Consider the following 25,295-nt stretch of genomic DNA (forward strand, 5'->3'; position numbering starts at 1 on the left):
ATTTCCAAATAAAGAAAACTTATGACTTTTAACCTGATTAATCTTTTAAATCTTTAGAAACCTTTAGTCTAAAAACCTTACAAAATTTTATTAACACACATGCAAAAAGTAGCAAGCGCATAACTTGAAATTACTTTTAAATAAAAAATTTCTTTCAAATTTTGACTGGAATGTCAAAAAATTGATTACAAATCTAAAAAAAAATTAGTTTTTACTAAGTCTAAGCAATCTAATCAAAAAATTCAATTTATTGAAATATGCGCATGTTAAAGTATCTGGTTAGAAAAAAATACTTGAAGTAGATTTTTTTTAATTGAAAATGTTGTAATTTAGAGTAAATTACTTCAATACTTCATCAGAAAGCCCTTAGCATTGATTACTGCTTGACAGTAACAAAGTATTGAGCCCACTAGGTTCATAATCATATTTATGTCCATTTTTTCCTATTCTTATTTCAGAATTTTAAATAAATCACGCTTACTTGTTGGTTTTTGACCTGAAATTTGTCAATCAAGTGTTCCCATAGTTGTTAAATAGAATAAGGTCAGGACTATCCGAAGGCCATTCTATTAATCAAATTTTTTTGGTCTTGAAAAAGTTTTTCACAATGGTTGAAGTGCGCTTTACGTCATTGTCCTGCTGAAATATCCATCCTCGAGGCATTTTGTCTTGAGTATATGGTAGTATAACATCCTTAAAGATATCATTGTACATATTTTTGTCCATTATGCCATCAATCAAACTGATAGGACTGATACAATCTCTATTGAAGCAACCCCAGACCATAATGTTCTTATCTTTGTGCTTTACTGTTGGTAGCTATAGTTATGTTGGTACAACAGTTTCAGTGGCAGATATTTGTGTTGATTTTATCTATCCCAAGGATTTTTCCCCTTTGCCAGAAAATCATGGATCCATTAATGATAGGTTTCCATTTATAACAAGCAATGGTTTAAGTACTTAAGTTAAAAATGGTTTTATAAAAGTTTACAAAGTTGGTTTTCTCAAAGATTTTATCACCAACAACTTTAAGACGTGATTTAGAATAGTCTTTGATTAAAAAAAAATACATTTATGTAAATAAGAATCTTTTTGTAAATTTGAAGTAAAAAGTTTTGTCATTTATTTGTTATAATATGTTTTGTTGCATATATTTCAATTATTAAATGCTTGATTTTTTTTTTTTTACCATAAACATTGTAGTAAACAAACTAAAATACATTTATAATCTTTATACTACAAAACACAGTAAGAAAAATTGATTAATAATGCAGAAGTTTAACAAACAGTACCAATACAAGAGTTTTGCAACTGGTTCAAAAACTACACATACTAATGATGTAACAGTTACATAATAAATGTGTTTTTTATTATTAAGTTTTTTTTTTTTATTGTTTTTATTCTTTTATTTTTTTTTTTATTATTAACTTATTAATTTTTATTAGTATTTTCTATTAAACAGTTACACGACTGATGCAACTGTTACCCGACTAGTGCAACAGTTACATGACTGATGCAACTGTTACCCGACTAGTGCAACAGTTACATGACTGATGCAACTGTTACCCGACTAGTGCAACAGTTACACGACTGATGCAACTGTTACCCGACTAGTGCAACAGTTACATGACTGATGCAACTGTTACCCGACTAGTGCAACAGTTACATGACTGATGCAACTGTTACCCGACTAGTGCAACAGTTACACGACTGATGCAACTGTTACCCGACTAGTACAAAAGTTACATGACTGGTTCAACAGTTATGCAAATAATACAACATACACAACAACATGTTAATTAGTTTCATTCTAATAGTTTAAAAGTATACATATAAATAAAAAACAAATCAAACAAATTTTAATTTAATAAAATAATTTTTTTATATTTTTTTGTTGCTATTTTATTATTATTAAATTTTGTTTATTTTATACTTATATTATTTTTATATTTATATAACTTTTTTAATGTTTTATTTTATTTTAGTTCTAATGTATAACTATTTAGAGATTAGATGATGCTGGTATGGAAGGAAAAAATGAGCAATTAAAAATGAAAGTCTCTGAGTTTAATACATGTGTATCCTGGTTAGAAAGGTCATCTCTTCGAATTAAAGGTAGTTACTTTTTTTGCTGTTAACAAAATTTTTTTTGGTTATTTATTTAGTTTATATGTAGCCAATTACATAAAGCATATAATTAATTCATTTGTACAAATTCTGGTGAAAATTAAAAAATTCTGTATACAATGCATACAGAATTTTTAAATAGAAAATCTTTTTTCCTTAGATGTTGAAACAGAGATATCCTCTTACCAAAAAAAAATTAAAGCACTTCAAGTATCACTGGAAGAATGGAGGGTATAGCGATATATCTTTTTGTGTGTGCATATATATTTATATGCATGTGTGTGTGTGTGCGTGTGTAAAACTTATTGACATTAAAAAGTATTTACAATTTACACTACACATTAATCACTAAAGTAGAACTTTTTTTTTAATATTTTGCAGCAACTTAAAATTTATAGTTATATTTAATTTTTTCTCCATTTTGTTATAGACAATTGAAAAAGAAAAAAGAGCAGCAGTTGAAGAAGATTCAAAATTAATGGAGAAACTTGCAAGCAAGAGAAGCATTTTACTAAAAAAGGTTCATACTTTAATTTCCACCTTATTGATTTAATTTATCATGGTATAAAATATAATATAAGAAATAAAATGGTATAATATTATAACAGTATTATGGCAGTCTTATTATCGTTTGACTCTCATCTGTTTAGTTTTGCATTAAAAGAATTGACTGAACAAATTAATTACAATTGTTGAACATTTTAACAAATGCAACTTGATTTAGTCATGACTATATAAATACTCATCAGTTTTTTGCTGCCTTGTAACAATATATTTTAAGATAAGCCAGTCAATCTAAATAAATTACTGCATTAATAAATTACTGATTAATGGTATTAATTTAGTTGTAATTTAAATTGTATGATATATGAACTTCAAGTTTCTAGAATAGCCATACCTGTCGTATCTATTTTGTGATAACAATATTAGCAAATGATGACAAATTTGTAACAGAAAACTTAAGAATTAATAATGTACCCAAATTGTCATAGCAAACTTTAGAGGTGGCTATAAGAGGTTATGAAAGTTTTTAAAATGACTTTAAATTTAGATTAAGAATGGAGAAGGCCAGCATTTCAAACTTTATCAAAAGCTTTAAAAATGTCATGAGCGATAGCCTTAACCTCTCCACCTCTATTTAATGCACATTGAAACCTATCGGTTATCACTGTTAGCAAATCAGCTGTAGAATGAGAAGATCAAAATTCATATTGATGGTCAGAAAGTAAGTTATTAGATTCAAGATAAGAGTTTAAGTATTTAATAATTAAAGATTCAAAAACCTTCTAAAAAAGAAGACTAATGGGACGATAGTTATTAAAAGAAGACTTTTCTACAGCTTGTGGTCCGGACAACATACCTATTATAGTCTTGCAGAAGTGTTCTCCGGAGCTGTCGTCTATACTTTCAAAACTGTTTAACAAGTGCTTATCAGAGTCTTATTTTCAAGCCTGCTTGAAAGCAGCATCTGTTATCCCTATTTTCAAATATTCTGAAGAGTGATCTGACTCGTCTAACTATTGTCCCATTAGTCTTCTTCCTATCATAAGCAAGGTTTTTGAGTCTTCAGTTAACAAACACTTAATCTCTCATCTTGAATCTACTAACTTATTTTCTGATCATCAATATGGATATTAATCTTCTTGTTAATTTGCTAACTGTAATAACCAATAGGTTTTATCGTGGATTAGATAAAGGTGGAAAGGTTAAGGCTATCGCTCTTGACATTTCTAAAGCTTTTGATAAAGCTTGGCATGCTGGTCTTCTCCATAAGCGTTCTTCTAATGGTGCATCAGGTAACATCTTTAACATTATTGAATCCTTCCTTTCCAATCGTAGTATAAAAGTTGTCCTCGATGGACAGCACTCTTCTTCATATCCTGTAACTTTTGGGTTTCCTTAACGATCTTCCAAATATTCTCACATCTCACAAGATGGCATTGTTGGCTGATGATACTACCATTTATTCTTTTCTTGATAAGAAGCCAACACTCTGATTGCTTGGAGGGGATATTTGAGCTTGAAAAGGAGCTCACTTCTGCTACAGCATGGGGCTCACAGTGGCTGGTGAATCAGATAAAGCCCAATTTTTTTTCAGCAAATCGTTATCGCAATATTTTAGATCTTCCTTTATTTTTATTTTTTTTTGTAATTCATTTCCCCAAGGCCAAGAAGGCCACTACAGATGAGGAGGCTACTTGTGTTATAACCCTCTCTCAACTCTATAACTTCGAAACACGAACCTTGACAAACAAGGCCGCTGTGTGGAGAAACAAGTTGAGCGCGGTACTACCAGGGATGTGGTGGGAATCAAACTTGGAACCTCTCGCTCTACCACTACACCACTACCACATTGATGAACGGTAATGTACTCGATGAGTCTACCTTTCATCTTCTGGGACTAACTCCTACTTCCAATCTTTCTTGGAAATCATATATCAAATCCATTGCAAAATTAGCTAAATCTGCTAACATTGCATCTCTTTATCGTGCTCAACACTTTCTTACTCTGGACTCTATTCTTTATCTCCATAAATCTTAAATTTGTTCTTGTATGGAATACTGTTGCCATATCTGGGGTGGATCCTCCAATAATGCTCTTTTTCTTTTAGAAAAGGTGGAAAAAGTGCATTGTAAACATATTTGGACCTGCTCTTGCAGCCAACCTCCAACTATTATCACATCGTTGTAATGTTGCTTTTCTTTCCCTTTTCTACAAATACTATAATGGGCACTGCTTTATAGAGCTAGCATCTCTTGTGCCATTTACTGAAATTCGTTCTTGTGTTACTCATCATTTAATTAAGTCTCATCCTTTTATTATGACTGTTCCTAATTTTTTTTATCTTTTTACAATTGTTATCTTGCTCTATAAACTTCATCTTTTCTCTTCCAGTAACTAATAGTGGTTGCTTGCAGCTTTGTTGGTAGCAAAGATGTTGGAAAAAAAGTATGAATGAACTGTTTAAGAGAGCTTTAAGTTTTTTTATTGTCCAATTATTTTATTGTCCAAAATTGGATAGCTTTTACTGGATCATTTAAATCTTGCTGGAAGCCAAGACTCAGGCGTGTCAAGGGTGCAAGAATATAAAGAGTAAGAGACTCTATGTGAAATATATGCGCCATAATTATGTACAACTATTTTTATTGCATTCCACTTATGATCCATCCAGCGAGTACCGTATGATTTTGTTTAAACAATCGGTCATGCATATCTGATCATGCATTAAACTTTTTGACAAAAGTTTAATGTATAGACTGCCCTCAAATAAATACAGTATATACACTAATTCTTGTTCGTATCTAGACAAAAATTAGTCACAATATCACAACTGCCCTCACTTAAAATTGAATAATATTTTGACTATAAAATCATCTCGGAAACAATCTTTAGCAATTTGGCTAACGTAATCTGTAAAAATACCAGCGGCTTGATTAGTTTAGTAGCTTTTACCAAAATAAACGTCATTTTTTTAATTAGCTCTAGCAAATCAGGGAAATCAGAAAATGGGCAAAGTAGCAAACTATATTGAATTTTTTCTTAAGTGAATTGCGATCTTTTTTGACCATTTCTTGCAACCCTTTTCCAATATCAGTATTTTTATTAATATATTTTTATAACCTTCTGCACCCATATTACTCTGATGATCAATGAGTTGTGTTTCCTTATGTAGTTTACTATTGCAATGGCTTCTTTCTTAATTGACAGAGTTCCAGGGCGAGTCCATGAAATAAAAAACTTTTTAATGTTATTAATACTAGATTAATATTGCTTGGAAAGCAATATTAATCTAGTATTAGTTAAAGCGTAATCTTACAACATCATTCCCCTTGATTTTAAATTTGATTCTTTTTTCCGTTTCTAAACAGTTAACTTACAATGGTTATCTTTAATTTTAGATAAGAATAATAATGACATATTTTTTGATATTTAGCTCACTTTATCTACTATGCTTACAATTTAATATATTGGAATTTCTTTCAAGGTTTTAAGCATTTTCAATTTGCTTAAAACGATTGTAAATTGGAACATTATTTTGCAAATTAAAGTCATTAAAGTCTCAATGTCATAGTTATTATGTTAATAGTTTTATTTATTTTTTAACCATCATAAAAATTTTGCAGACTAATTATTAATAACTGCCACTGTCAAAAAAAAATAATACCACACCAGAATATTCTGGCAGTGTTAACTATTATAAGTGTTATAAATAATATTATATATATATATATTTTTTAACATATCTTTTTTTTGGTATCATTAGTATAATTTAAGTGGGAGGGGGAGGTATCTCTGACCACTGGTTTCATCATTTGAGTGGGAGGGGGCTAACCACTGTGACTGGTTAAAACAATTCTATATTTTATTATAGAAATGATTATAAAATCAGCGATTGCAATCTAACTAAATTTATCCGCTCTTATTTGGAAAGGTTCATGTTTCTAGTTTTTACTTCTCAAAAAATACGCGTTAGTTTCAAAATTGATCAATCAAAATTGTAATGAAGTTAAAGCTGCTGTACCGCTAATGTCAATGTTTTCATATATTTGGAAACGCTTTACAAGTTGGTAGTGTGATAAAGTTGGTGGTTTGATGTACCTTAGATGTTTCTGATATTTGATGTACTTTATTTAATATATTTTTATTTCCTTAATTTTCGTCATTATAACATTAGGTATTTGAATCCTGTGTTTCTTTTTTTTTTCTATGTATTTGTATTTACCTAGCTAGATAAATACACAATACAGGTGAATACAATCTTGCTAAATTAACAGCTGTTTCATTCGGGTATTTAAACATGAAAGATATGAGAGTCTAAGTGAAATTAGTTATATTAAATTTTTAAGATCCATAAAAACACACAGTTCACAGTTTTTCAAGAAACTAAAAATTTAAATACCAGAAATATACCTGGATTTTTCAATTCGCAATCACTTAATTTGCCCCTTTATAAAATGTATTTATGATGATTGAAGTAGGATTTTTTAATTTATCAGGATTTTATTTTAAAAATAGAAAGAGGAATGTGCAAAGAAAATACGTGAACTTGGAAGTTTGCCAGCAGATGCATTTGAAAAGCATCACAAAACAGGAACCAAGCAAGTAAGACAACAAAATAAATAAAAATATTTAAATGTTTAATCATATTGTTCTTATTTATTTGTATTCGATTTATAATTTAAATATAAAATTTTTAAATAATCTTCTAATAATATAAAAAATTTTTTTTAATAATTTTCTTTTTTAATTAAAATAATTTAATAACACTTACTTTTACAAGCTTTGGAACAAGTTAAAAATAGCCAACGATGAGTTAAAGAAGTACAGTCATGTGAACAAAAAAGCATTGGATCAATTTATAAGTTTTTCAGAACAAAAGGAAAAACTGATTAAGAGGAAAGAAGAACTTGTAAGAGGTCATGAAGCAATTTTAGACTTAATGGATGTTCTTGAACAAAGAAAACATGAAGCTATTTTAAATACATTTAAGCAGGTTTTTTTTTTTGTTTTTTATACTTGGAAACTTATTAATAAATTTTTTTGAAAAATAATTTGGTACACTTTCTGCTACATTTTCAGTCAGTCTTAAAAATTTAATAATTTTCATGAGGTTACTGCTCTAAAACTCAGCGAGATGGTTCTAAAACGGGCTATTATTAACTTTCTTAACTCTGCAGCAGCTATCAGAAAGGATAACTCCTTCATCAGTTGTAAAATGTTAGAGTATCGACAGTGCTATGTAGCACATGGATGATGTGCTGTTAGTCTTTTTGGCGTGTGTTGCAGAGACCACAATGAGTGATTTCTTACATTTATAGCTTGATCAGCAAGAATGAGGTAGCCTGTTGCTTAAGTTGTCAAGTATTATTTATGATTGAGGTTTTTCTAATAATTTCATGATTATAGTATCAAATATTACTAAATATAAAAATCCATTGTCATTGAATTATTTCAATCTTTCTTTTATAAATATTGGATTGTCTAGTACCTTTGATACTGCTGGTACTAAAGCTTAAAACAGCCTTTCTCAATCTCTTACTTGCTTCTTACATAAAAAAAGGTTTTTAAATAAATAATATTTAAGAAAGAATAACATACAACAGATCAAATTTAATATAAGAACATGATTTTGTACAGAAATTAGAGGCGATTGAAAAAACTTTCTCACTTTCTGTTGATTTAGGTTGCATTGATACCAGAGCATTTAATAAGTTATGGACAGCTTTACTGACACTTAGCATTTTTAGTTCGTTTTGAAAGGATGATACAAAACTGTGTTTGTTTGCTTTTTCGCATACTTCTACAACCTGTAAAACATCAGATATTGATTGCTGCAACTGCTGCGCTAAAGATGGTGGTTCTGATGCTGTTGCAATCAACTCGACTTGTTTTTTGTTAGAATCCTCATTTATAGTTGGTTGTGAATCTGAATCACTAAAAAATAATATAGCTAACATTGTTGCCAAGGACAGTGTAGCAGCCTTAGACCAGTATGAAAGTTCTGCCAACTCTGTTTTTGTAAAAGTTCCACTTTGCAAGAATTTATACATTGTAACTAATTCTTTGTTTTTGCTGTTCTGAAGTTCTTGTTTTTAAAGATTTACAAAATTTATTTCCCGAATTTGTACAGTTTTGTTGCGTTTGAGTAAATAAAAATGTCAGTACTCCTTCAACAATAAATAAAGTTGATGTGGTTTTACTAAGTTCTTTTACCGTCAATTCTGCTGGCTTTAATATTTGAATTAAATTTAGCAAGATAGGTAAGTCTTCTTCATTGTATAAATTGCCCAAATTCTTCCAGTGCGTTTTTTATGTTGACTTTTAGTTTTACAAATCTCTCCTACATACATACATACATACATACATATAGTACTCTACATACATATATACATACATACATATAATACATACATACATCAGAGGCGTGGTGGCCCCAAAGGTTATGCGGGATTCCCGCATGGGCTTTTCACTTTTTCATCTAAATATGGGCCTTTTGGCAAATTTTAATTTTTTCTACATTTTAAAGAAATTCCACAATCATTTACAATATTTATGTTTGCACAAATTAAATTTTATTAATACTTTGATTTTAAGTATTCAACTTTGAGCGCAATTATATTAGTATTTTGCATAATAATAATATTGCTCTGAAAACAAAGTAGATATTTGAAGACGTGTTATGATTTTTTTTTTCATAAAAAAATTTATGAACTTATAAACAGTTTTTAACGATCGTAATGTTGAAAAAATAAATTTAAAAATGTCCGCAGACCCATGTTATTGTTGGACTTAAATTAATGCAATACAATTACTATATAGTAATTGTATTGCGTTTTAATTCCTTTAAAAAAAATGTTTTAGTGTTAAATTTTAAATTAAGTTTTATATAAATAAGTATCGAACTCATGTTTTGCATTTTTGTAACATTTCGAAACAGATATAAACTTGTTTTATAATAAATGAAGTTATTTATTTTTATGCAGTTTATACTATTGTATGTTAATAAACAAATCACCCCGTAATATCATGTCCTCAGACAGATTTAAAAAAGGGTGATGGCTGTGCAAAAATTACATTTAAAGAAGATATGTTTTATGCAAACTTTGAATTATAAACTATAAATACACAAATAAAACTTTTTAAAAATAGCGTAAAACCATATTATTTAACGAATTTATTTTAATTGAGGTGTGGGAGTACTGCAAATATTTTCAAATACAATTTGATATTACACCTTAACAATTTACCTACTTACGACACATTTTTATTACTATTAATTTTAGGTAAGTTTAAAATAAATTATAAAGATTCCATAGCTTTAAATTTTTTTATTTTCATTATTTTAATTTTGTTTTATTTTTGAAATAAAAAAACAATATAATAATGTTTTCGAAAAAAATATGAAATACTTTCAATTTAGTAACTGCTAAATGTAACTACGTTATAAAAACTTTAATGTTTAAATTATGTTAATAACAGCACCATTTTTAGAGCGGCATTTTTGCTGTTGTGAGTTTACGCGAAAATGGTCAAAAAAGTTAAAACACCGCATCAAACAAAAGCATAAACTATCTATAAAAAGAATATCTTATTTTTGAAGATTTTCAATATTTATTTTAGAAAAAAAATTATATACAATTTAAAAAAATTTATATTATTATACAATAAAATATATATCATTATATAGTAATAAAAATATTAAAATCTTTGATTTTTTAATTTTGTGTTAGGCTATGTTCTTCAAACAAAATATTAATTGTATTTGCTTGCGGTAAATTGTGTTTTAAGAAAATCAGAACAAAAGCGTGGTTGCTCCATGGTATTGTTACCATTTTTTATTTTGAAGTATTAGAAACAATATTAATAATTACAAATCACAAATACAATAATTAATAATTACAATATTAATAATTACAAATATTATTAATTGCAAATGTATTACAAACAATATTAATAATTACAAGTGTTATCTCAACTTGCTAGTTTGTATTGATGATTTATTAGAATAAGGTCAGATATTATATATATTTATATATACTTATATATATATATATATATATATATATATATATATATATATATATATATATATATATATATATATATATATAATATATATATATATATATATATATATATATATATATATATATATATATATATATATATATATATATATATATATATATATATATATATATATATATATATATATATATATATATATATATATATATATATATATATATATATATATATATATATATATATATATATATATAGTTATTATATATATTTTTATATATATATATAATAGGTCAGTTATTATATATATTTATATATATATATATATATATATATATACATACATATACATATTTTTTTTCGTATGGGCCTTTACATCAAGCATATATGGTAAAATACCGCATATTTAGGCCTTTTCATAAAAATCCTGCATGGGCTTTTAAGAGCCACCACGCCCCTGACATACGTACATACATACATACATACATATAATACTCTACATACATATATACATACATACATACATACATACATACATACATACATACATACATACATACATACATACATACATACATACATATAATACTCTACATAAATATATACATACATACATACATACTTATAATAGAAACTAAACTTTCAGAATCTGATACTTTATTGACTGGCTTATCAACTGCAGACACTATTTTGTTAAAAGTGTCTATTACAGTCAACTGAATACCATGATTAATGCAAAACTGGTTTTCTATTTCATTTAATCGTGCATATTTTTTCATAATGCTAGCTCCATCTTGTGTCGATGCAAGTATATGACTAAATTTAATACCATACTCCATCAGTTTTTGTTCAACTAATGACTGAACTTTGTATGAATCACATGAACCTTCTATGTTAATAAGTCCAATTTTACAACGATCTTCTGGTGAATTTAATGTTACATTTAAATACCTTTTGGAATTACAGGTAGCCCATTCATCTATTGTTATTGAGAAATGTGATTGTGATTGAGACACTGTTGTTAACTTATTCTTTAATTATAATTTTTTCTCTTTAGCATAGTTATAAAGATTTTTTCATTCTTAAGCTAAAATAAAGTTTTTTTTTTTGTTAATTATTAAACATTAATTTTTATCAATGTATAGTAGCAATAATATCTTTTCTTATTAATTGTTAATTTAGTTTGAATCTAATGAACTTGTATCATCTTTTCTTTCAAGCCCTTTTTTCTTTCCAATTATGCATATAACTGTTTATTATAGTATAATGTAAAAATATACTATGATTATAATTTTTAAAGTATACTATGATTATGGTTTTTAAAGTGATACAAAAGTCAAGGTTACAAAAATAAATTTGACAAAAAATTTTGTTTTTGTTGTTTCATTATTTTAATTTAGATTGTTATTTAACAATCTCAAATTAAATGAAACAACAATAATAAAAAATTGAACAACAAAATTGACAAAATACTTTAAGTTAGGTACTTGTATGTCAAAATATTGCAATATCCAAGCGATTTTCAAAATTATATATATTTGTGCTTTCCATATTACTCATTAGCTGGTCAAAACAAGAAATCTTTGAACTGTTTACCTATTTGTTTTTTTTGTTAATAGTTTTTTTTCCTAAAAAAACGACTGGTTTTTTTAGGGAAAAAAACTATTAACTGGTTGCAGTTCCACCCGTTGCGAAGCCCTAGTTCATACGTTTGGATGATTCAGTTATTACTATCCCATTCAATTTTTTTTTCTGCATTTTGTATATTGAATGTATAAACTAATGTTAATATCTAAGTATTTTGATTTTTGCTTTAAAAAAGTGAATGTAATAAACAAAACAATACATAAAAACAAATTTAGTTAAAGATAAATTTTTTGAAATAGTTTTATTTTGTTAAGGTTTTATTTTTATTTTATTTTTTTTTACATTTGTTTTGAAATATGAATTTTACAAATGTCCATATTGCGTTTATGTATAGGAAACCTCTAACAAATTTAAAATTAAATTGAAAAATTCTCTGGTTTGGTTTGAAACTTAATCATATAGAAATGAAGCATATCTTTATTATTATTTTTATTTTATATATATATATATATATATATATATATATATATATATATATATATATATATATATACGTGCACACACATTGTAGTGACCTGGTTGATTTTACAATGTGTTAATTCAAATCAACATTAAAAAAAAAACCTCTAACATTGAAGTGATGTGTGTAACAACTGTGAGAAATGAATATAAAATGAATGCAAACTACTTAGCCAGAAGAAAATAAACAAGTATTAATGTAAATTGCATAAGAGATAATAATATCAGTAAAAAATAATTTATTTATTTTTTGTTCATCTTTTATTCTTTTAAATTTTATGTTTTAAGGTTTCACAAAACTTTAGCGAAATTTTTAAACAACTAGTGCGAGGTGGGAAAGCTCAATTGATTATGAAAAAAGAATTAAGAGAAGAAGAAGAACATTCTCATTCTCAGTCTGATTCTTCGAGCCAAAGATCTATGAAAAATTATGATGAGTTTAGTGGCGTTTCAATTAAGGTAGAATTTATATATAGGTAGTTTTTATATACTTTATTAGTTCTTCCTTGAACTTTTTTTCTCTCAATATATCATAAATTTTTACTAAAAGTATGTTTTTTTTATATAAAAACATTTTAAAAATTTTAAAGTTAAAAATGATTTTAAAAGCAAATGATTTTAGGTTTCATTCACTGGAAAGAGTGCTGAGACTTTAGAAATGAATCAACTTTCTGGTGGTCAAAAAACCTTGGTTGCACTAACTCTGATATTTGCCATACAAAAGTGTGACCCAGCCCCTTTTTATTTATTTGACGAAATCGATCAAGCTCTTGATCCTACATACAGAAAAGAAGTAGCAGGTGTTTATGTTGTTGTTGCTTTTTAATGTTTTTTTAATGTTTTTAAGTTTTTATAAATTTTTATTTTTCACTATTTTTTTAGAATGTAGTATAAATTAGTTTTATTTATAATTGTAAATAAAACAAAAAATCAATAAAACAAAATAAAAACTTCTTAAAATGTAAATTAAAGTAAGTTTAATGTGTGTGTGTGTGTGTGTGTGTGTATATATATATTTATATATATATATATATATTTATATAACTATTTTTCTTTATTTTAATTTGTTCCTAACAAGGCTGAAAGCAATCACTATTAAGTTGGGACTAAAAATTAAACTATTGAGATAAAGAGCAATGGTTGACTTAAAAAGTTGCAAGTTGTATGAATCAGGAAAACATAAAGATGTGAGTTTCAAAGGGTTGAAGTGCTGGGGCAAAAACTAGGTGAGTTAAAGTTTTTAAAGCATGCAGGAACAGTATTAAAGATATAGTTAAAAAATTTGACTTTGCCAAATGATGAACCAATCAAGAATGAGTTTTGATTGATAGAACTAGAGATAATAGCTCCTTTGAGCAGCAATCGTGATATTATTTGTAGAAAAGTAAAAGAGATACAACCTTGTGAGAATGGGAGAGAGGCTCAAGCTTGGCTGATAAAGCAGGTCCAACTACATTTACGATGCGTTTTTGGACCTTGTTTAAAAGAGATAAATAAAAAATTTGTAGAGGTAGAAAATGGAATCAGAAGTAAGATAATGGAGAGTAACATAAAAGAAGCAACCATAGCAGATGCTAATTTTGTAATTAATTCAATTTATAGTTTCCATAAGAGGTCAGTAGTGAATGATATTCCAAGAAGGCGTAAAGAAAAGAACTCGGTTTAATAGTTGTCATTTATTAATATAAAAATGTTGACAGTATTGCAATAGTTTTTTACAGTAAATAAATGAGTTTTGCTGGAGTTAAAGTTCACAAACCACTGAAAGCTTCAATCTGTTACAGAAGTGAAATCAGATTCAAAATTGGCTGTCTGTTCTAAGTGATCGAAAAGAAAAGATTTTTTGTTAAGTAAAGATGTAAGATTGTCAGAAAGATTATTAATGTAGATAAGAAGCAAAACATGACCAAGGATAGAATCTTGAGGTACCCCAGAAGTTACTGGAAATAAAGAAGAGTGTTGGCTAATGAGGATGACTTTAATAAAGCAGTTAATAAGATTTGATTTGTTGATTTCAAAAACTTTCACAGATAAACCATACACGGCTGTTTCAAATTGAGCTGAAAATTTGACTTAAGGGGTTTTACTAAAATATTTATAACTTTTGAAATATTAGAGGCAATTTTGCTTTGTAAAAAAAATAAAAATACCAATAAAATGTTTCATCTTTCGACATTTAATGCATTAGTAAAAAAACTTTTTTTAGTTTAGAATAAACGCAACAAATGATGAACTTGGCTAAATTTTAGTAATTTGATATTACTTTTTATCAAAAAAAAATCAGAAAAATATATTTCTGATAGTTATCATCAAATACACTCATTGTTTGACTATTAAACAAAAAACCTTACTTAATTGTTAAAGGTTAACTAAAACAGACTTTATTGAAGTCTTAAAGCAAACCGCAGTTTTCGCAAAGTTATGAAAAATGTTGTTAAAGGGGATTAGCTGTTAAATGAGTAGGACTTTAAGTCTAAAGGTTCTTATTTTAGAAAATAATTTCACTAAGCTGATAAATTCATTGCATTACAAAATAAAGCTAGATTTCAATTTTGGAATATTTAGTCTAAACATTTAAAGTTTAAACATTTAAAAAACTTAAGCGTTTTATTTCTTTCTGTGCCTGTGTGTACAGTTCTAATAATATGGTTGTAAATAAATTAAGACTCACCAAGTCTAATAAAATAATTCATGACTAAAATTGAGTTGAAGTTTTTGAATTAACCTTGCTTTTGGTAGTATAATTATCTTATGGCACTTGAATCAATAATCTCTTCTCACAAAAAACAACGTGTTTGTTTAAATATACGAATAGCTAACTTAAATCTTTTGATGATTTGTTTTTATTCTCATAAAAAACTGTTTTATAGTCAGTTAGTCCATTGATAAGTCCATCTTAACACACTTAGTCGATACTAGATTCATACTTCATTCTAAACCAGAAGAACAATTGCTGTACTGAAAATTGTGACAATAACATTTACAAATTCTTAATTTTTTAAAAAACATTTTTACAACAACTTGATATATATGAGACTTATTCCTTAACTTGATATATATGAGACTTATTCCTTAACTTGATATATATGAGACTTATTCCTTAACTTGATATATATGAGACTTATTCCATTCTTTAACCAGAGAGGAGGCAGAGTAAAAGTACTGCAAAGGTAGAACTAACTTCTGATGTTACCAACACTTAAAAGCTAAAGTATGTTAGCACTTTTAATATTTTTTCTACCCGTGTAAACAGTTTGTGTGGTGTGAGTACAGCCTGATTTGTAATTACTGCTTGTAGACTTTTGCTCTTTTTATTGTTTCTCCTATTACATGGATTTTTACTATGGGACATTGCAGTGATACTGTGATGCTGCGCCACGAAAATATTTCACTTTGTTGATTGCAGTAGCTTGATTTTGGGAGTATAGGGAGTAAATTTATGAGAAAACATACTGTTTGATGGCGATGAAAACAAATTTATATAATAGTAGTCACATTTAAGTTGATCTTTATAATAAACAGTTAATGGGTGTACATTTGTTTGATTGGTTTGTCAGTAAAACCTTGTACAGTATCATCTGCAAAAAATTACGGTTTTCTGAAAAATCCATAAGAATAAGACAATTGTGCTTGTCTAATGTTTGCTTCACCACTGATAAGGATTGTGCTTCTTTGATAAAATAACAAAGATCGTACAGTCTCATCTAAGGTTTTAATAAATTCAGTGATGCTTTTTTTGAGACAGGTGCAGTTTGGTCTATTTGTAGGTAGAACAGCAACTTTAACTTAAAGTTTTGATACATACACAAACCATGTGCTTTTCGCTTCTATTCTACTTTCACTATCTGACACTCTACAATGAAGCATCTCGTCACAATTTTCAACGTTTATAAAACAAGCTTTAAATACACATTAAATGTTTAACACTAAAGTTATAATTATGTGTACATTATATAATAATAATTATGCATAAAACAAAACAATAATACTACATACTCTAAACTCATATCAAACAAACTAAATTAAAACACTTCTCACATTGTTCAGAGTATAACCGATTATGTCAGGGTTAGGGTTAGGGTATAACCGATTATTTTTATTCAAGGAAAAAAACAGCAGATGCTAACTTTGCAATAGGTTTTGTAAATGGTTTCCATGGTTTTCAGATCAGTAGGAAAGGTCAGTAGTGAAAAATAATCTGAGAATTTAGTAAGAGTGTTTCTAATCGTCAATATAGGAATACAATTTTTTAGTATTAAATAACTGAGTTTTGGTTGAGTTTAAATTTACCAGCCTCTGCAAATAGATAAATTGATATGCAAGTATATCCTCATTCCAAGCACGTGACTATTGTCTTTGCCAATCAAAGAATAATAGCAGTTAACACGGAAGTCCAAAGTCGAAACAGTCAAATTTATGTTAGTCTCAGAAAGAGGGCGAGTAGGTCTGGTAAATTTTAAAATTTCAACAGATTTGAGTCCAATACTTGTAAATAATAAATTGAAACAATTAGGGGGTAATGAATTTTTTCATGTTCAATGTTTTTAAGAACCTATAGTCGTGTTTTTAAATTATTACAGATCTTGACCCAAAATAAAGCAAACAAACTAAAAGTGGAAAACCTGAGGTCTTATGTAACAAGTGTATAGTGAACCAGAGTTGAACTTTATGTCTTGTAAATTTGAATTTTAAATTAACTAGAATTAAAAAAATCTTTGTCATAAAGATTTTTGATCAAGTTCTTGAATAATTCAAGCAGGTTGTTAGTTTTATATTTGAATTTAAGGTTATATGTTATAATGGCATGAAGATCCATGTTACTTGTAGCTTAAGTGACTATTATATGCTGTTACAATATAAATTGTGACGTTTTATAATTTTTGTGTGATATATATGTTCAATCAACGTTATTTTGTCTGTACCATTTTGCTATTGCTAGATGTTCTTTAAGTTTAGTTTTTAGCCAAAACTTTTTGTTTTGAATTAGTTCGTAATCGATAGTTATTCATTTAGAGTATTGTTAATTTTTCGAAAATATTCTATAAGTAATATTTATATAAGATTTGCAATAACATTTGTATAGTTTTTAGAACAAGACTGAATTAGAATAAGTTTTTTAAGTGACTTATTTAGTCTTGATACAAATAATTTAAAATGAATAATATATAGAAATAAAATTAATCGAATTTAATTATTAGAGCTGTAATTTTTTTATTTTAGCCATGATTCATACACTTTCTGAAAACGCGCAATTTATAACGACCACGTTTCGTCCTGAACTACTCGAACATGCAGAAAAGTTCTATGGGGTTCAGTTCAAAAATAAAGTCAGTCATATTCTTAATATAACTAAGGAAGATGCTGAAGATTTTGTAGAAGACGAAGCTCAAGAGCAAGCTAGGAAAAGTGTTACTAAAGAGTGATATCGATAGTGCTCAGTAGTGCTCAGAACAATTAATAAAGCTCAAAAGAATGTAAAATACTTTTTATTTGTAAATAACTTCTATATATTGTTATTTTATTTACATATTTTGTTTACGAAGTTATCATCCAAGGTCTTTACGTTACAATAGTTAATAAAATAGACTGTTTGGTACGATATTTATTGTCAATGGTATTTGAGTGACTTGAGTGATTGGTGGTGATGATTTTAAGTTTTCAAAAGGTTTTTTTTCGAAAGTTAAAATAGAAAATAAATTTCATTAGTAATATGTTGGCAAAGGATAAAAATATGTCAATAAAAACGGCAAATACCAAGGTGAACGTTTAAATAAAATCTAACAGTTATGCTATTTGGATTTGTTGTTGTATTAAACGATAAGGTATTAAATAGAAAAGTTTAGGGTATTAAGTAGGAAAGTAGTTTATTTCTTAAAAAAAGCTAAGGATTCAAGAGATCTTTAAAAGATTCCAGAAATTAGGCACAGCTATTTTCTTAGAAGTTTTTAAATTTTTTGAGCCTCTATTTCGAGAAGGTTGATGTGAAAAAGAAACCGAATTAAAAGCCTCATCTTGTTTTGTTTAGACTTTTTTTTTTTAATTTAAAAAGTTCATAAAATGATTTCGCAAGTTTCCAGATTTGGCAAGACACTTGGCTTTAGCAAGGGTGCATACTTGAATGGGTTAGAAGACCACAAATTATATTTGCAACTTTTCTATCACAAGCCAAATTTAGTGTAACATTTGCATTAATCAGTGACCAGATTTGTTAAATATTGTAGTAAGTTTCTATCTAAGCTTCTGATACCTTAACAGGAATTTAAATAGTTTCTTCCGGAAATTGGAAATAACTTGAGATGCTATTTGTTTGGATTTCCCTAATCTTTATTTGAAAGAATCGGAAACAAAAAATTTTCCTAATAGGCTGCGGCATGTGCTGCAACGCACACTTGGTTCTTTCTCAATGGAGGTTTGCTCTTCAAGAGGATGTTTTTCTTAAAGTTTTGAACAACCAATTAAGTTGTTCAAAACTTTAAGAAAAACATCCTCTTAAATTTTAATTCACTCAATCTAACTTCACTAAATCAAACTCTGCCTTTTACAAAATTTAACCTAAATTAATACTGAATAACAATACAATTAACATACTTACAAATATTAATAACTAAATATGATAAAATCAATGAAATATTTACTTAAATTATAAGAAAATAATTCTTGAAAAATTCCCTCTCTCTTCAAGGAAATAATTGCTTAAATTAATAATATCTGTCACACTTAAGGTGGATCCATGGTAAAAAACCAAAATATTTAAATTTTTTAATACTGTTTTTTTTTTAAATAAAATATGAACAATAAAATAAAAATGTAAAATAAAAAACCTTTTAAAAAAATCAATTTTAAACAGCTGAATCAGCAAAAAATACACAAAAAGTGAGTTATTTTAAAACAACTATTGCTTGAAAAATGTTCGTGCTATTAAGCTACAAATTTTATAAATTAGAGACAACAAATTGATAAAGTGCCTGAAGCAGGTTTATTTCATATTTTTATTTCATTTTATAATGGCAGCTAAATTAGTTAATAATCCAAAAATTTGACCAAAAGTTAACTGGGAAATACAACTTTTTCGATAAAAAAATATTTCGGTTGAAGATACTGCTTCAAGCACTTCTTTTAAGTATAATAAACAACTCAGGAAAATTTAAACGTTTAACTATAAGCGGATTTTAAGATATCGTTGTTCTAAGATTACTCCATTCAAAAAAATAAACAACGGAGAAAATTGCAGAACAAATAAATGTAAAGATTTTAGTTTCTACTAATAAAATAATAGAAAAACATAAAAACAGAATATTTTAAAAGATAGTGGATATATTATAAATAACACAGATATTGATTATTTAGATATTTATAAGAGATAAAAAGTATAAATTGACAAACAGATGCGGTTGCTATGCGCAATTTTTGACAAAAGTTGACAATTTTTATTGTTTTAAACAGATTTTTAATGTAAATATAGTGAATAAAAATCTCTTTCTTCTGATTTCTTCTGAAAGATTGGTAGTTTTTCTGATAAAAACTTTAATAAAAAAAAATAATTTTTTGCATTTTTTTACCATGGATGGGCTAAGTCGCTTCTTGTGAGACTAATTTGAATTCTGCTGTCTCATCTTGTGATATTAGTATTTATGATTATCTTTCTTTAATTTGTGAAGAATCAAAGAGTGACATGCTTGGCCAGGGCATTTACATTCATAAGAACTCACCCATTTGTCTTGCCTCTTTCTTCCGTGGTTTCTCTAATTGTACTGCTTCTATGGTTCCTCTAATTGCACTGCTGCAAAACAAGTTAATCCATATAGCCGACAAACAGGGTAATCCATTGCTTGACATTCTTATTACTCCAGCTTTTGTATCTAAAGTGATTTCCTGCTTAGACTCTTCTACAGCTTGTAGTCCGGACAATATATCTGTTATAGTCTTGCAGAGGTGTTCTCCGGAGTTGTTGTCTATACTTTCTAAAAATATTTAACAAGTGGTTATTAGTGTCTTGTTTTATAACCTGTTGGAAAGAGGCATTTGTTATCTGGATATACAAAAATTCTGGAGAGCAATTTTACTTGTCAAATGCTGTCTTCTTCCTATCATAAGCAAGATTTTTGAGTCTTTTTTAGAAACACTTAATCTCTCATCTTAAATCTAATAACTTTTTCTCGTACTATAGCTGATTTGATAACGGTAATAACTGATGCTTTATTGTGCATTAGATTAATCTGAAGAGGTTGAGGCTATTGGCCTCAACATTTCTGAAGCCTTTGATAAAGTCTTTCAGATAATATCTTTAAGACTATCGGACAGAACCCTTTGTTGGCCTTGGCAGTGGCTATTTTTGCCACTCCAACACTATCTGTAGAAGTAGAATAATCTCCTATGCAAATCGAATGATCTGCGTATATTCTAAGAAATACATTACCTGGCACATCATGATTAGGATCTAATCCTTGTAATGATAACCATAGTTTTCCGAGAATACCAGGACCAGAAGATTGTGCAAAAACTGTTGTTGCATGAACACCTGTATTTGGTGGAATAGTCTGTTGTTTTAATCTAAGGCATGTTAAACTTGAATTTGGTGTTATTCCTAATTCATTCAGATAAACTGTTTTATAATCAACATAATTTTTTGTAGCATGTGAGCTAGTAGGTTCTGCAACATCTATTAATTTATTAGAATTCATTTTAATATTACTAGCTGCATTATTTTGTCCATCTCTCCTAACGTACAAGTTATTAGCTTTAGATATTGTTGAACCATCTACAGCTACAGCTGAAGTAGTATCGCGTCCGAATTTATCAACAGGCATTTTATATATAAAGAAAAAAAATTTTTAACTTTTTTTCTTTAAAAAATTACTATAGATTTTTTTAAAAATTACCATAGATTATTAATAATACTCTGAAAATCACATCCTTTATCTAGTTTTTTTAAAACATATAAACACAAGTGTCCACAGAATGAGGTATTTTCCAAATTGAACTCTATCACTATTATAATAAACAGGACTTTTTAAATAATTAACAACTTCAACTGGCGGTGGCAGTCCATAAGAGTCAAAACTCCGTATTTGTACAAGCAAATCCAGTGAAATCCCTGCGTACTTGAATCTCCTGTATTTAATATTCCACATTCTTTTCTTTGTGTATTTTTAGGTAACTTTTCTCTTACAAATACACCTCCAAAATGTTTTACTTTTAGTTTTTTTGCAGCTTCGATCAATTGAAAATTTTTTAGTGGTTCATTTGGTAAAATTATTCCTTCAACATTGATAAGTTTATGATAATTGTTATTTTCCATTTTTATTTATAAATATTTATATTTTTGAGCTCTTTGACCTATTTGACCTATTTAACCTACTTAACCTCTTTGGGCTCTGGGCTCTTTGACCCATAAATTATATAGTTTTAGTTTGTAGTGTCCATATGCTAATGTGTGTATACTATCTTCTAAAATAACTCTTTTATTGTCTTCTGCGCTTAATGCTACTTTATTGACCTCTTCTTTGTAAATTTCATGTGAATGTGATCTTATTAAATTCATATTTATCATCTTATTTTCTTTACTTAATAAACATTTTTTGTAATCTTCATGTGTTATATACTTTTTAACAACATTTTTCTTTACTCCTTTACATTTTTTGTTATCTTTTCCGTGTACTTTGTAAGAATACAACTTTAATCTGAGTCCTACAAATTCTTCCATTTGTGCTCCTCCAGACTCATCTTTAAACATTCCTATTACTTTCTTATTTACACCAACTTTAAAATCTACATTATTAATTGCTGGGTGTTTTGGGTCAAATTCACTTGTATCAAGTTTGCTTTCAACATCTTTAGAAATATCAGCATAAAAGTCTTCTGTTTTAATTTCGTATGCTAAATAATCTGTATCAGTGAATAATAGTTTTGCTCGATCAGCATATTTTTTCTTTATGTAATAATAATGAAATTCATACATTAGAGTTTTGCTCAAATCCAATATACACATTCCTAAGTAAATTGGTTTAGCATATTTTAATTTTGTTCTTTTCATATGTATTGCAATTAAGTTTTCATCAAATATTGTTCTACTTTCAAAGTTTGGTTTTGATGTTAGTTTAATAGCTTCATTTCTGCCAGTTACTAATCTAATATCAACTCTGTTTTCAACATTCTCCATTGTTTTTCCAAATACTGAATTGTTCATGAGTTTAAAAAAGTCTTTTTCAAAATCATTTGTTGCTTTAGTTCTAAGGTTTGTATTTAGTTCAATGTATTCATTTAGCCATGCTCTTTATTCAAACTTTATGCCTCTATGAATTTTAGTAATCTTTAATCCTAATCTTTCATACAACTTAAGATTTTCATAATGTACTATATACTTTTTCTTATTATTCAAGTTAGCGACTAATTTTTCAACTTTATCAATATTTAATCTTTCAGGTGCAAGTGGATAATCGTTATATTCATCATGAAGACATTCAGGGTAATCTAAATTTACCTCTAGTATACATGGAATTGATTTCCAGTTTTCTATTTCATTTTCATCCATCCATAAAACCATGTGTTGGAAGTAGTTTACTCATTGCCCATCCATATAAATTATTAGCATCTAAATATTGGATGAATGTTGATGGTTTGCTTTGATCATACTCATCACCCATGTACTTATTACTAGAAGTTTCTAACCTATTTGATATCATACTAATTCCACCTCTTATACCTTTCTTTATCATTAGTATCATATCGTAATCACTTAGCAATTCTAATTTTATTTTTGTTTTCTTCAATGCTGCATCCCAAGCTAATCCTGGTGATGTATAATACCAAGCAGGATCTGATTTATAACAATTCATACAAACATCTCTAAAATTTTCAAAAAGGTCAGCTAGTAAAAGCACATCTGAAACATTGTACAAGCCATGATTATCTCCAAATGTTTTGCAATTAAACTCATTACAGACATTTTGTGCATGTGAGTAATCATCATCACTTATATCTTCATCGTTTAATTTTGAAAAGAATGATTCTTTTAGTGGTAGTTGTGTCTCATTAAATCTATTAATAGAATCAACCCAATCATATGGGTATACACCTTTTCTTAGTGACAAATCTAAATTTTTACCTGAATATTATTTTCCGATATTTTGCACTGGTCTTTTGCTAAATTCTTTGATAAAGCATCTAAACTAGAAGGCATAAATCTATAACTATCTAAGAAACGAAGTTCACGTTTAACTTTAACTTTCTTACCTTCTTTAATATACTCATCAACTTTAATTTCTCTAGAAAAGCTAATATACTTTTCTTCATTGTTTGGTATACAACTCAATTTTCCTCCTGATAATTTCTTTATAAATAAGTGAGAATCATAACCAGATAAATTGTGAAATGGTACTGGAAAGAGTTTTGGAATTTTATAATTTAAATTACAATTTTGATGAGCAGCAACTTTATATTTTCCAGTAATATGACAATGGTCACGTATTTTATCTTCATTTAGTTTTTCTCCACAAATGTGACATGATATTGCTGCATTAAAATGCTTGTTTTCAGTAGTAAATATCATCTTTTTTGGAAATTTAATCATACCATAACTTTTCTTAATATCTTCTTCTAAGCTATCAAAAAAATTTGTGCAACATCATCTGTTTCACTACTTGCAGTAAATGTGACTAATTTACTTTGATAAAAACTTTCATCAAAACATTTAATATAATAACAGAATGAAATTGGAATATGTTTCTGATATTGTTAAGTATAAGATTCATTCGGATTTGGTTCACAAGTGTCAATTTGTTTGATAAAAAATTTAATGTGATTAGTAAATTGCATTGTTGAATTTGGTGGTGGAAGTTCGATACGTACTGAATCATGTGTTTCACAATACGATTTATGATTAGATAAAGATTCTTCTGAATTAAATCCTAACAAACATTTTCTACAATAGTGATTTTTGCAATGTTTATTAGATGTTTGTGATGAAAGTAATCTGCTTAAATTTTTTATTAAACAATAATGGTTAGTTTCACCACTTGAGATTAATAGTAAATTTATTAAATGTTTACGATCATTATTCTTTAATACATGCAAAATATGAACTTCTGAGTTTTCATAACCATATACATTGACACTGATATCTTGATTGTTATTCTCAAATTGTGTTAACTGGTTTAATGATACTGGACATTCTATTTTATCCCAGTTTGTTTTTTCTGCTTGATCTTGAAGCTCTTTATCTACTCTTTCAGGATGATTATCTTTTTTATTTAATGCTCTTGCAATACACCACTTAAAACATTGATTAACTTCATTTTTAATATTTATTATCGCATTTTTATTGGCTAAATTTTTATCAAGTGAAATATATGATTTAGCTTTAATAGGGTTATACTCAATAATATTTATATCCATCTTTTCAACAGAAACAAATCTCCAACCTGATCCTGCTTGTTGATATAATGATAATGATTCTAAAATTTTCTGCTTTGATATTTCATAAAACTCATCTAAATCTGTTGTTTCTAACACAAATTGATTATTCGTTCTAAATAGC

The 25,295-nt window shown here is 27.5% G+C and overlaps 1 protein-coding gene across 1 annotated transcript in view; it reads left to right on the top strand.

Annotated features, from left to right (window-relative positions):
• LOC100215724 (structural maintenance of chromosomes protein 3) overlaps nucleotides 1–18,276 on the top strand; it is a 61,796-nt gene extending 43,520 nt beyond the window's left edge. Inside the window, exons 24-31 of the mRNA XM_065792010.1 lie at nucleotides 2,007–2,115; nucleotides 2,288–2,358; nucleotides 2,558–2,647; nucleotides 7,145–7,231; nucleotides 7,410–7,622; nucleotides 13,049–13,219; nucleotides 13,383–13,560; nucleotides 17,981–18,276. Coding sequence (XP_065648082.1) covers nucleotides 2,007–2,115; nucleotides 2,288–2,358; nucleotides 2,558–2,647; nucleotides 7,145–7,231; nucleotides 7,410–7,622; nucleotides 13,049–13,219; nucleotides 13,383–13,560; nucleotides 17,981–18,183 — 1,122 coding nt within the window. The 3' untranslated portion in view covers nucleotides 18,184–18,276. The remainder of the gene's footprint in view (nucleotides 1–2,006; nucleotides 2,116–2,287; nucleotides 2,359–2,557; nucleotides 2,648–7,144; nucleotides 7,232–7,409; nucleotides 7,623–13,048; nucleotides 13,220–13,382; nucleotides 13,561–17,980) is intronic.
• The last annotated feature ends 7,019 nt before the right edge of the window (nucleotides 18,277–25,295 follow it).

This window comes from Hydra vulgaris, chromosome 03 (genome assembly GCF_038396675.1).
Source record: "Hydra vulgaris chromosome 03, alternate assembly HydraT2T_AEP".
NCBI lineage: Eukaryota > Metazoa > Cnidaria > Hydrozoa > Anthoathecata > Hydridae > Hydra > Hydra vulgaris.